General features: G+C 41.2%; 1 protein-coding gene across 1 annotated transcript in view; it reads right to left on the bottom strand.

Moving 5' to 3' along the window:
* LOC136763484 (mannosyl-oligosaccharide 1,2-alpha-mannosidase IA) overlaps nucleotides 1–13,004 on the bottom strand; it is a 164,911-nt gene that overhangs the window by 50,603 nt on the left and 101,304 nt on the right. Inside the window, exon 4 of the mRNA XM_066717530.1 lies at nucleotides 4,775–4,855. Within this exon, the coding sequence (XP_066573627.1) occupies nucleotides 4,775–4,855 (81 nt within the window). The remainder of the gene's footprint in view (nucleotides 1–4,774; nucleotides 4,856–13,004) is intronic.

Raw genomic sequence — 13,004 nt, 5'->3', positions numbered from 1 at the left:
TACTGTGTGCAGTTTTGGGCTCCACACTTCAAGAAAGATATCGCTGCTCTAGAGGCAGTTCAGAGGAGAGCAACCAGACTTATTCCAGGTCTGAAGGGAATGTCCTACTGAGAGACTGAGGACCTGAACCTTTTCACCCTGGAACAGAGGAGACTATGTGGGGACTTGATCCAAGTCTTCAAAATCATGAAAGGCATCGACCACATCAAACCAGAGGAGCTTTTCCAGATCAGCAGGGACACACGCACCCGAGGACACAAATGGAAATTGGGCTTCAAGGCATTCAAGACAGAAAACAGGAGACACTTCTTCACACAGAGAGGCGTCACAATCTGAACAAACTCCCCAGCGATGTGGCTGAAGAGACCATTTGGGAACATTCAAAAACAGACTGGATAGGATCCTTGATCACTCAGTTATTAATGGACACCAAACGAGCACGATGGGGCGAATGGCCTCCTCTCGATTGAACACTTTCTTATGTTCTTACTAGTGTCCGATTTGCTAGTTATTCCAATAATAGTTTGTAAGGAAGACACAATAAAGAATAGACACAATTATACAGAGAGAGGCAAAGAAGAGAGGTTCTGTCATGATGATAGACAGATTTATTGTTAAATAAACCATGGATATAGGAAGAATTTCCCATACTTTAAACACAAGACAGTTTTCATACTGCAAGTGATCTTTTTGCAGAGAGCACAGATGATCCCACAAAGAGGTAAATGTCGGCGTGGAAAATTTATCTGACTGTGAAATGAAAGATTTCAGCGGCTAAGGCAGAAATGGAAAAGTCACTTATCTTTTTTCTTTCTTTTGATCGGAAAACCTTGGAAATTAACCGTGCTGACGGATATACAGACACATATACGCACATATTTGACTCCCCCCCAGCCCTGCTCTAGAAAACGGGGTTCTGCCGCCCACAGTTTCAAAGGAAGTGCCTGATTGAATTTTTCTAACTGGATTTCCCACCTTTTTCTGACTCAGTGCACAGTGATCTGAGACTCTCTCTTTCATATCACCGGCACTTCAGCAGTGCATTATGCTGGGGTTGGGAAATAAAAGGTAGGATCGTGGCTTGAGACCCGAGATACAAGGAGCAGTGATGCTCTTAATGGAAAAAGCGTGGGATGATAAAGTCTAGCAGAGCAGGGAGGAAATCGCAACCCACTATAGCCTTGACATTACAGCGATTTCTAATTGTCTTTAGGCTTCGTGACCTTTAGACTGACATGCACAGTTTGAGACAATGCTGCTGAGACAGATATACTTCTTAAACTATGCATGTGACACAAAAACAACACTTATTTTAGTCTTATTTGTTAACTGGCCTTTAGTCTATCACTGTTGGCTATTACTATTACTACTAGTAAGTACTGTATTATTATTTGGCCGTTGCTACTGTCCAAGATAACTTAAATCCTGCAGGAAACTACTAGAAGTTTAAATATTCTAGAACACCAGAAGACAAAATGTAGAATACAATAAAAAAAGTAAAGGGTTACACAAAACATATACATTATACATCTGCTTTATTATCTAAAAATAATCCAAAGGTAGCTGAGGTCTGGTCTTTGGGAGTTGGCTGTTTGGCGTTTGGGGAGGATGTAGGGATGCGAAGCAAGGCATGCTGGGAACATTTGAGCACCGCTTGTTATTATGCGCGGTGTGGGCGGGATTCGAGTCAGACCCCTCTGCCCAAAAGCTCGTTTACAACTCCAATTAAAGCACATTCTCAAGCAGAAGCGAGATAATTAGCAAGCCGAATCTCTTCTCACTTCACACCCCGTCACAGATTTGTAACTTGCTCGCAACCCCCCCCCCACACCAACACATAAATATTCATAACGAATGCAGCAGCACATCGAGGGAAGGAGGAACGCTTCTCACCCCGAAAACGTTCCTCCCACCTCATCTGCTCCGACTCCTTTCTTTTCTCCTGCCGCCGGTGGGAGGGTGTGGATGTCTTGCGTCAGTGGGCCGAGCGGAGAAGCCCCTCTCTCTCTCTGAACATCTACTAGGTTCAGTAGCCATTGCCAGCACTGTCAAACTCCCTCAAGTGTCTCTCCTCGCGCGTGTTTACTCACCCTCACAGAAAATAATGAGCCTGTTCGGTGTGCCTCCTTCCCCACAAAGGTCTAATCTTGCCCTGGTGTGAAGCTATTGACTGTCTATCGCCCTCCTCTTTCACACTCTCTCTCTCGCACTCTCTCTCTCCTTCAAGACCTCCTCTCTTTCACAGAACTCACGGTGTAGAAACATCATTCTGACAACTGCTCTGAACTTTCTAATACACAAATCGTGGTTAGTTCTGCGATGGATGGCACCAGACAGTGTTTTCAATAAAGTGTAGCTATCTCACACTGAACCATCGCAACACTGCGGGTTAACTACAGACCTAACCTCAGGACTAACAAACCATCAAAGCCTGTGGTGTTAGGGGAGGCTCTGTTTGGTGCTTGGTGTTGGCTTCTGGGATAATTTTACGTACTTTCTCACATGAGAGCGTAGAGTATAACGATTTGTAGTACTGCAATTGTAAAGACTGATTAACTGAACCTAGTGTCGAAATGTGCCCATGGTGTTAATATCAGTATTCACTACAAGCATCTGCATGATGAAAAACACTAAACTGCTAGAAACTGGTGTTCTGCTATAAACATCTTATCTCTGTGTGAAGTCTGCTCATGTTAATAGGGCCGCGTTCTGCACAACTTATTCATTACTGGACTTGACAAGTATACCCTATAGGATTTTTGTTCAGCTAATATATGTTCTAATCTTCCTCTCAGGGCCTCCGACCTTCCTCGAGAATTGTTCAGAAAAAAGAGGACAGCGCTCCCTCTATACGGAGGACAAGAACGTCTTTGTAAAACTAATTTTAGCCACCGATTCAAAGTTGTCAATTTTTTTCTCTCTCTCCCTGAAATGTATGCTGTTGCTAAGCGTTCTGGAGGAGTTCCCGTCAGAACATGATAAAATATCAGCCGAACCCAGGAAACGTATTTTTGTCTCCATTTCCCGACAGTTATTAAACTTTCCTCCACCTCCTTTTAAATGATTTATCGCTATTTTATTTTACATATTTTAAAAAAGTCTATTTTTAATCTACTTAACGTCATGTTTTAGTTTTGTACTGCATTGACTTTTTACAAATTCAATAACGAAGACATCTCTTTATTGTTTGGTCCAGACTACTTAAAAAAAAAAAGTGTATGACCCTCATTCGATAACTATGGATTGTGTTAGCTACACACTTTAAGGATTAAAAAGTGTAAGTATATATTTTTAAACGCAAGGTATATTTTCCGAAGGCTTTAATGCTATAGATTCTGTTCTTATTTAAACATAAATATCTGTAATCCTTCCTAATACCACTTTAAATCACACAACACTGACATCATTTGGAAAGACAGCAGTTGATTTCCTATTAACGCTGTTGAGTTTTTACAGGAAAGCTGGGCCGTACCTCCGAGGATAACAGCGACAGTGTATCAGTGGAAGGATAGAGGTTTTCCTGGAATCGGAATTGTGAAATCAGAAGTATGCCATTCAGATCAAATTACAGGTCAACAAGCATTAATACATTTCCAAATAAAAAGGACAGATAGAGACGTCTTTTAGTTTGTACTGAAAATGTATAAATACATGTGATACATTTCCACATTTGCAGGGGCAGTGCCTTCATATGATGTGTGTGCAGGAAACACCATTTTAAAGAAGAAAACAAATCTTCCACTGGTTTAATTGCCTTTTTGTTTGCCCACTGCCATCTTCAATTCCAAACTTTCACAAGGACCAGGTAGCAAAGTTATCTGAAGCTCCCCATCTCTGGCAGCCCCACTCTCCACGCCCCGGAGGATTTACCGTTCCCTCTCGCCCGGAGATGTTTAGGTGAGATTCTGCGGACTCCGGTTATCATCCGGCCCCATGCGCGCGATATATCGGAGTGGCGAAGACCCATAAATCTTGTGCTGCGTGCCGCAGGTACGCCGCGCTGGCGTGATGAATCGGCGCTCGGTAAACTGTATTGATATCTCCATCAGCGAGGGGAGACAGCGCGCTCCGTCTCCACAATAATTGTGTCAGCGCAGCGGTGCAATAGTGTAGAGAGACGCCGAACACCACGAGGAGATGATCAGCCTTACAAGAAGTGACGGGATGAATCAGGGCAATTCCCGTTGTCTGTTTTCCGAGCCAGTACTCCCTGCAGAACCAATGATCACTCCAGCTTAGATCTGATTTGGAGGGAAAATAATCACGTGCATATATATTTTTTTCGGCATACATACGGTGGTGTCATATGGATCCACCGCGAACTGCACCGTACCTCGCTTGACCCCGGGGGAGAGGAATTATGTTCGTGGCGGATCTGTATGGCGCCACCCAGTGCGGCTGAAATCAATCACACATACGTATCGTATTGTTCAAATATTTATATGAGAGTTTTGGTTTCTCACATCATACCGGCAAAATCTGTCTCCCTCTGATACACTGTGTTTCCGGATCGATTCCCAATAATCAGAAACCTGCGTTCAAATGTCGATGACTTAATCCCGTTCACGTATCCTCTGCCACAGTGAATTATCACAGGCAAGTCTTAACAACGCAGATGCAGATTTGTAATGAATGTTCAACAAGTCACAGCTCAGATAGGAGAAGGGGAGGTTGGAAGGGGATCTTGCCCTATTCATCATAAATCCAGCTTTACCCTGGGGGTGGGGGGGAGAGGTCTGAATCAGAAAGGATAATGGCTGCCGATAAATCTTACCTCTTCGCCTGTCAGGTAATACGCTGAGAGCAGCCCACCGACGTAACGGATGTTCACTTCAAACAGAGACGCTTCTCCGTTCTGTCAAGGAGGGAAAAAGAAGAGATCAACATCTATTAGAAAATAATCACTTTCGGTGACTTACGCACCAACATCCCACAGCTGCTGTCACCTTAGAAATTAAACAATTAAATGTCAACACACTTTTGTGCATCATACAGGTATCGCAGCCCTTGTCTCCTTCATTTGTATTTACTGTAGAAGCCACGTTTAGTCTGATGGAGTACAGCTGTAAAAAGCTTACAGGTTTTTGTCAGGTTATGAAAATCCCAATAAAGGTCCGGGACGTTTCGTGTCAGTGTGTCAAGAGGTTGCCCGGCACTTTTGAAGAGAAGGTTTTTTGCTGCTCCCCGGAGACTTCAAAATTGGCCCAAGGAGTTAAAAGCCAGAGCACTTATTGATCCGCAGTCCATGTAACCAAGCCATAGCACTTTTCTCCTCCCCCCACCTTCTCTCTTTTTCTCTCCCTCTGTCTCTCTGTCTCTGTCTCTCTCTCTTTTTTTAAGCGTACAGTTTATTTCACATTAGGTTTTGGAGGTGTTTCACAAACAGAGTAACATTTGGCTGGCAATTTGGAGCCCTGATGCAGTGCTGCACTGAACTGAAGTGGGATATTAATAGTATCTAAGAACACAGAGCACTTTCTGTCCTGCAAGTGATAGTAAAAAGAATAATAATTACATGTTTTTGGTTAATAATAAGCAGGAGAACAGACGAGTAGAGACTCAGCAAACAATACTCCATTAGATGACGGTAGAGATCGTATGAAGTGGCACTTAAAAAAATAGGCAATATTTGTTTTGAGTTATTAAACTCTTGATCAGGAGACAAGAGATAAAGCCTTGAAATGACTGGGGTTGTGGGTGTGTGTTTAATGCACACAGCGCATGGGAATTGATACAGAGAGGGGAAACAATATTGGTGTACACAGTTCCTTTATTTATCCATAATAATTAGCAGTGGGCCGGTTTCGTCAGCAAATCCCCTTCTTTCAATAGCAAACTGATATATCTAGAAGCCAGGCATGTTATGCACCCTCTTTTTTGACTTGGCAACTAAGAAAAACAACTCTCATTATGATAAAAAGCAACTTTTGTTAAAATAAATGAACAAAAATAAAATAAAATAATGCAACACTATGGTCACTACTTACGAGTTTTCAATTTATTAATAGTGAGTTCAGATTAAAGTCTGACATCTGCGCTGCAATGATGATTTGTAAAGCGTTTAGATAGCAACATTTACAAGTACATGTGAATTCTTTCAATTATCGTTTAAAACATATTGGTACCTATTAAAGCAATTCATACTTTGTCAACAAAAGTGCTGATTTTTCTGTTAACTGGACTATGAATAATACAAATTAAAACAGGAAATTAACAACCTGAAGGGATCTGAGAGAGTTACAAATATGTCAGAATAATTGCTGCCTATAAAACACAGTGGGTTGAGGCCGTTCGTATTTATCGCCCCTGGAGTGGAGATGCAGTATTAAAAGCTCGAGGGGCCAGAGAGCCGGGCTGGCATTGCACTGAAGTGTGCTGTTAACTACCCGCCGTGTTATTTAACAAATGGAAAGTTAAACTCATTAGCACTCCAGGGTAATTTTCGACTTCACAGTGTTTGGATCAGCCTAGCAATTAATAGATTAATCTAATGTATGGATGAATGTTGACTATTTTATTGTCTTAGCACTTTAAGGTCTAGAATAATTGATTTCCAGCTCTGAGTATAGATAGTCATGCTTTCATTGCTTGGTACAGCAGAATGTTGTTGAAAAAAACCAACAACACACAAAGAAAAAAATGTATAAAATATAGGTTACATGACAAATAAGGTACTTTAAAACAAAAATAAAAACATGCAGCGAATCATTTTGTCAGGTCAAATTTGCAAAAAGAATTCTGCACAACAGACAAAATTGCAAACCCGTGGCTATGAAGAGAAAAGAATAAAGACAATACGCATTGACAAGAAACCAGACCACTGCCGACAGAGTGTGCCCAACATGTAAAAGTTGTTATAGATTGTGTTATAAATAATACAAAGATTAGGCACCAAATCAGTTAAAACAAAATCTCAAAATGGCGGCCATTTGTTTGTTTACACTTCAAATTGGCACAAAATCTAGTCCGGTCTTGGTCATACCATAATACATCTTAGCTTTGCCCTGAGACGCACTCATAATTGTGAGCCCATACCAAAAAAGGTTACCTGACATTTACAATAATTGTGCTATATAAAAAATGATCTTTTCATAGTTTATGAGTAAATAGCAATAAACAGTTGTGCCGCGGCCACAACGATGAATAGACCATAAAACTATACACCCCCCCCACTCAGACACCACAGCTGGGGGATAAATATCAAGTTGTGTGATTGCAATGCAATGCTATTTTCAAGCAGACTGAGTCTGGATTTTCATGAGACAAAGTAACATCAAATTGCAGTGTAGGTGGCGGCTAATGGTGCATTTGGACACATTCATCTACAGTACCTGGAGCACTTTCTATATATTGCCATAAAGAAAGGGAACATAATTACGGCCCAGCAGGTATTATGACAAGAGATGCAAAGGTAGGAGAGAATTATTCGAGGGAATGCTGTATTATATTTAGAGTGAGGATATTAAAAACCCACTCCTGCAGGATAAATATTGACCTTTTTGGGTCTTTTTTAATCCCGATATTAGACTTTGGGAAAATAAATATACTGCGAGCATCAATTGTTCCACAGAAACGCACAGCTGCCAACCGAAACTGTTGATCGCATATTGCGGCACCCAAAGAACGCACGAGATATATAATTAAGCTTTATTCATCCAGATCTGGCAGATTAAACTAATTCCTGCTCTTCCCCGTGACTTTGATCTCTTGCGCACAGCAAATTGTGCCATTGGCATGTTTTTAATAAGATTCAAATTTTGAGAAAGCGTGTCTCGGTCCCCGTAATGAATATCTACATTTTGAAAAAACGCTTCTTTTTTTCCAAAGCTAGAAACAGATGCTATGTTCTCACCCGTTACAGAATACAGCTGATGTCACCTAATTGAAATTGCGGCGTGTTCACAGAGATGTTCACACCAAATAATACATTGCATGCAATTTACAGACACGTCCTTTAAGTAAGTTATTTAAATACGTTCCGGCAAGAGCTTTGCTACATCTTGTCAACATGCATGTCGATACCAGTATTCATCGTCCCAAACTGTGCCGCAATTCCGAGCACAGAATTGCGGCACAGATTGGGATGATGAATACTGGACTGTCTTTTCCATGGTGGGTGAAATCCCCAGCTAATTAATTCTCCACACCTTTGCAGAATGCACAAGTCAGACAAGAGTTCCATTTCACAACGCCGCCGCAATTAGATCTCTCCGCATTACCTTAATCGTGACTGATCGTGCCACTGAGCGAGGAGAGCCATAAAGCAGGGGTAATTTTGACAGGTCGGCACCTTGCGAGTCCATTTCTTACGCGGCTGTCATCTACACAATAGCCATTTCATCAGGATGAAGGATGAAGTCTTTAAAATGACAGCAGGGGGCAGATATAAAACACTACTGGAGAGGAAGCCTCGTGGCCTAAAGCAGCTTGTCCTCCCGTTCGACACGTGGCCGCGGAAATTGCCACGAAGATGGGGTGAGGATGCAGACTTTCCTTTTGCGACTTGAACGATAACACAGCGGGGTGACTCGATCCGACTGCTCCCCTGTGTGGGGCCTGCCTCTCTTGTCTGATTGAGGACCCTGGTCGGTTTTTCGAATCCGGCACTTTCATTTCTTGGCTGCCTACAACGTTGCCCAGATGGGACCAATTCCGCAGTGTGGAAAAACGCCCACAGAGAGTATTTATGGCAAGACACATGAAACCTCTTGACCAGAGAAACTCCAGGAATGACAGGATGGAAAAACCCAAACAGCTAACCCGTGCGTTACCCAGTACTGCGGAGAAACTTTTTATACTAAACTTTCCTTAAATGTGGTGTGGAAAGAAAGGAGGTGTTTAAAAGCCTTTTCTGCTAACAAAGGCAGGAACTCAGTTATGGAGATTGATAACTGCCTTCACAACACAATGGTAAAGGTGCTATTAAAACCCACCTCTGGGAAATTAGCTCCAATCTGCTCCTAGGCTTTCAGCAGGAGCAGCCCACAGCACAGTTGTGTTACAAGTTACGAGTGTTCGTGTGTCTCTAACAAGTCTCCTTTCTCTGCCGGAGTAAATAACAACACCCGACTTGGGAAAACGTGAAGCTTCTCTGGAAACAAACAAACACAATCAGACGAAGGCAGACCATCAATTAAGTGTATAAACTACAGAAATGTACAAGCGAAAAGAAATGGCTTTTCCCTTCAGGCTCTACACACACACGCTTAAAAATGTCTTAATTACTTCACTTTCAATATGGTTGGGAAGAACACAGTCAAAGAGATGTTCTTGCTCTTGCTGTCGTCGCCGTTTCTAAGCTGCTAGTCTAATTACTGTAAATCCAGGACTCTGTCTTTAAAAACATGTTATCTTATATTGGTTTTTGCTGCACTCTTAACAAAATTAAACTTTGCCTGAATGGTGCTTTCTTTATGAAATTAACTGCAAACAAATAAAGACCTCCTACACAGGAACTCTGTAATTCAGCCGGAGAGAAACCAATGTTTTTAAGCACTAGGATGATATTTTATTTTCTTTGCAAAATCCCTACTGTTTCAAAGTCCCTACTCTTTTTTGTTTTTAATAAACCATTTATATCTGTACAGAAGCTATGAAACAAATCCTCTAAATGCAGACGGGACCATTTTGAAGAAGAAACGTTGTGTGAAACGGGACCATCAAAATGAATGACAACTGTGATAATGAGACAACTGTTAATTAAAAGGGAACGGATACTTCTGAATGGCTACTGAACTAACAATCGCCCAAATTAAATAACTGCAGAGAAAATATTCATGAAAGTTATCATTATGTGGCCACCCTATTGCTTTGATCATTTTAATTTACTGTGCAAGTGAACTGAAAAAAAAAACGAATTGAAGGACATTGTAGATTCGAATGTGCCACAGATGTGATTCATTTCAAATGGTATAGAAAAGACACACAAGCATACCTGGTGAAACGTGAGTCTTTTCAAAGCCAAAGATCTGCTACCGAACGCTTCAAGATGAAGAGACTCGCATTCCACCGCAGATATCCAGACAGACTGTTAACAATGTGCCAACTGTTCCCCATGCAAAGGACAGCCACACTAAGCACTGGCTATAAATGGACACTTTGAAATGAGATTTAACAAGTTGCGTGCATGTGGAGCACAAGCTGGGCCCTACAATCCAGCGATCGTGCCGTTATTAAGAGGTTGCTGAAATTCAGAGAGAAGTGCTCAATTTGTTGAGTGGGTTTTAAGTCTGCAGTGTTTTCCTCTGCAGTTGTGGGCCTGTATCGCATGAGATGGCAGGGCGGCCGTTTGTGCTGCTGGTCTCAGAGTGTGAGTTGAAGCAGATCGTCCTAACAGAGCAAGGTTAAGTGTTGTCTTCAGCTCCTAACGTTGCTTGACGTTTCTGTAAATGTATTGAACCAGACGACCACCTAGACCAAATCCAAACTCCGACCACACCGATTTGTTTAATGATTGTCAGAAGACACGCTCTACTATTAATCAATAAAAATGTGACAGGGTGTGTGTTAAAACTGTATGCATGGGGGAGAGGGACTGAAATGGTGTCTAGTTGAATTATATGTGTTTTAAAAAGTTTATTCCTACTACAGCAAAATCTGCTTCCAGTGTTTTGGCTGAAAACAAGATTAATGCATTCAAATCCTAGTTGGCTGAATAAATATTCATAAATATTGATTCAGAGCAAAAAAAACTTTGATAGTGTCCCTGTCAGTATATATTACCTGAAGATAAAATATAATCTTCAGACATTCACTTACTTTTGGTTTTGTTTAAAGTTTTCTTTCATTTTATGCTGAGGTGACATAAATTACTGGGAATGACTGGGTACTACTACTCCAAAGGAAATACAATGCCAAGATTTGATTACACCTGTGTATCAATCAGGATACAATAACAATAAAACCCAGTATCTCTGTACCAATGAGAGCCAAAATCATTAATACATACGGGGTCTGCATGAAACAGACTGATTATTATACTTACTCAAAATCCAATTTGCAATCTGCACAGGGTGGAGTACCAAATCAATACCTCCGCTCTTGAGCAAGAGTCCTTTGTTCCACAATTACTACCTAAACCTTTATCATTTTAATGCACCGTAATTATCAAAGTTTGATCGGCTTCCAAGTTCAGAGAAATGGTCCCAGTCATCGTTAATTAATTGTTGCCTTTCCTGCACGCTGAACAGCCAACTTGGAGGAACTGTTTCGCCACAACGTTTCCCCGCCTAGAAAAGGCTGAATCAGGAGTATCTGTTAAGCACAGCGCTCTCTGTGAACCAGAGATGCAGCGATATTACCTTGGCAATAAAGGGGCCTGCATGCTGCACTTCAAAGAGATTTTTATTTTCTATTGTGTAAATTTAGCAAATTCCCTCAGCCTCCCTCCCTCCTTCGTATCTAGTTCAGCATCATTGCCCTCGTTGCTCCCTCTTGCTTTTCCTCTGGTCTCTTCCCTCCACCTGTCCCTTCTCATCCTGCCCTGCACTTTTTGGCTATTCATAGTGCTATACGATATGATCCTGTGCCTTAGCATATAATAATATAGTATAATAGAACTGAATGTGTTGTACTTTGCTAAACACAACGATTGGGAGCAGTCTTGGATAAACGCAACTTCCGAATGAATAAATACTTACTACAAATCAAAATCTTTATATTCGGCGACCTTGTTCCATTCGAGACGAGAAGCACTATAAACAGGTTTACAGCACAGTGACTCAATACTGTGAATCTCCCGGGAAGCGGTAAGTTGCTATTTCTGCTCCCTGTCAGATCAAAGGCGTCGTTAATGAAGAACAAAAAGGATCAGAAAAACACTTAAAATCAATAAAGCAAAACTGGCATTAAAAACAACAGCAAATGTAAACAGATGTTACTCACTGCGCCGTTTCTTTCAAGAGACAAGAAGAAAGCATTAAGACCTACAGAGAGATACTTTGGATTCAATTAATTAAATGCAAATTCTTCTTTATATTGTTAACACCCTGACAAGTTTTTTGTTGTTGTCTTTTTCATATTATTGTAGTATGTGTATCGTGCTTATTTTTCACAATATATTTTCTCGGCCCTCTCTGGTGTGACTCCCTTCGGAAGAGAGATGGAAAATAATTAAATAAAACAAATAACACACAAAGTGAAGATGTCAGGATGTTAATTATGCAAAGACACATTGCAGGCGAGGGGACCATAAAAGCTTCATTAGCAACAGTGCCGAAAGTCGTGCTTTTATAAAATGTGAAAGGACTCTGTGAAAATCGCCTCCTCGGTGGAGGATAATGCTGCCGCCACTTCAGCAGCAGTTCTTAAAACAAACCCTCTTTAGCAAGATTTATGAAAAACACGCCGGGGTCTACATTATTGTGTGTGCAATCCTGCCGCTGCCACTGAAATTGACTGCTTCTATTAAAAGCTCAGTGAAAGGTGCAGGTAGCTTGATTTGAAGCATGGCAAAGCTATCAGTCCTCCTTGTTTTTCAGGAGGAATTTATCCACATTTTTGCATTTTATGTTAAACAGGCAGACTGTTTTCCCATTACCCCGCGCGCCTCAAAGAAATTCGTCCGTACATTCCTCAGAAAGATGTCAAACAAGCAGAACGTTATACATATCGACAATGGCTTCATTATCGGAAGTATTAAACCATATTAAATGGAAATCGTTTGGCTGGGTTTTAGCAGTCTCTTCTATAAAATAAATGCTAAGACAGAAAGACACTGTATCAAGTGCCTGACAACAGGGAATGAGCAGATCTCCCATACAGTCAGGAACAGGTTCTTCGTTTGAAGGCACCGTCCCATGGGTGTTTACATCTCAAATACATAAATAAATGCATTGTTCTGTGTGATTGGAAAATCACATCGCAATAAAGCGATTTTCCCCCCGAGGACATTGTCAGTTTACCCCGAGACTTTAATGTTTGGATGACACGAGCACATCTCTCTATTTATTTAGCAGCTTGATTCATATGCTTGTTGCTGAAAGCCTGAAAGTGAATTTACATTT

This window comes from Amia ocellicauda, chromosome 11 (genome assembly GCF_036373705.1).
Source record: "Amia ocellicauda isolate fAmiCal2 chromosome 11, fAmiCal2.hap1, whole genome shotgun sequence".
NCBI lineage: Eukaryota > Metazoa > Chordata > Actinopteri > Amiiformes > Amiidae > Amia > Amia ocellicauda.
This window is presented reverse-complemented; position numbering and strand designations above follow the sequence as displayed.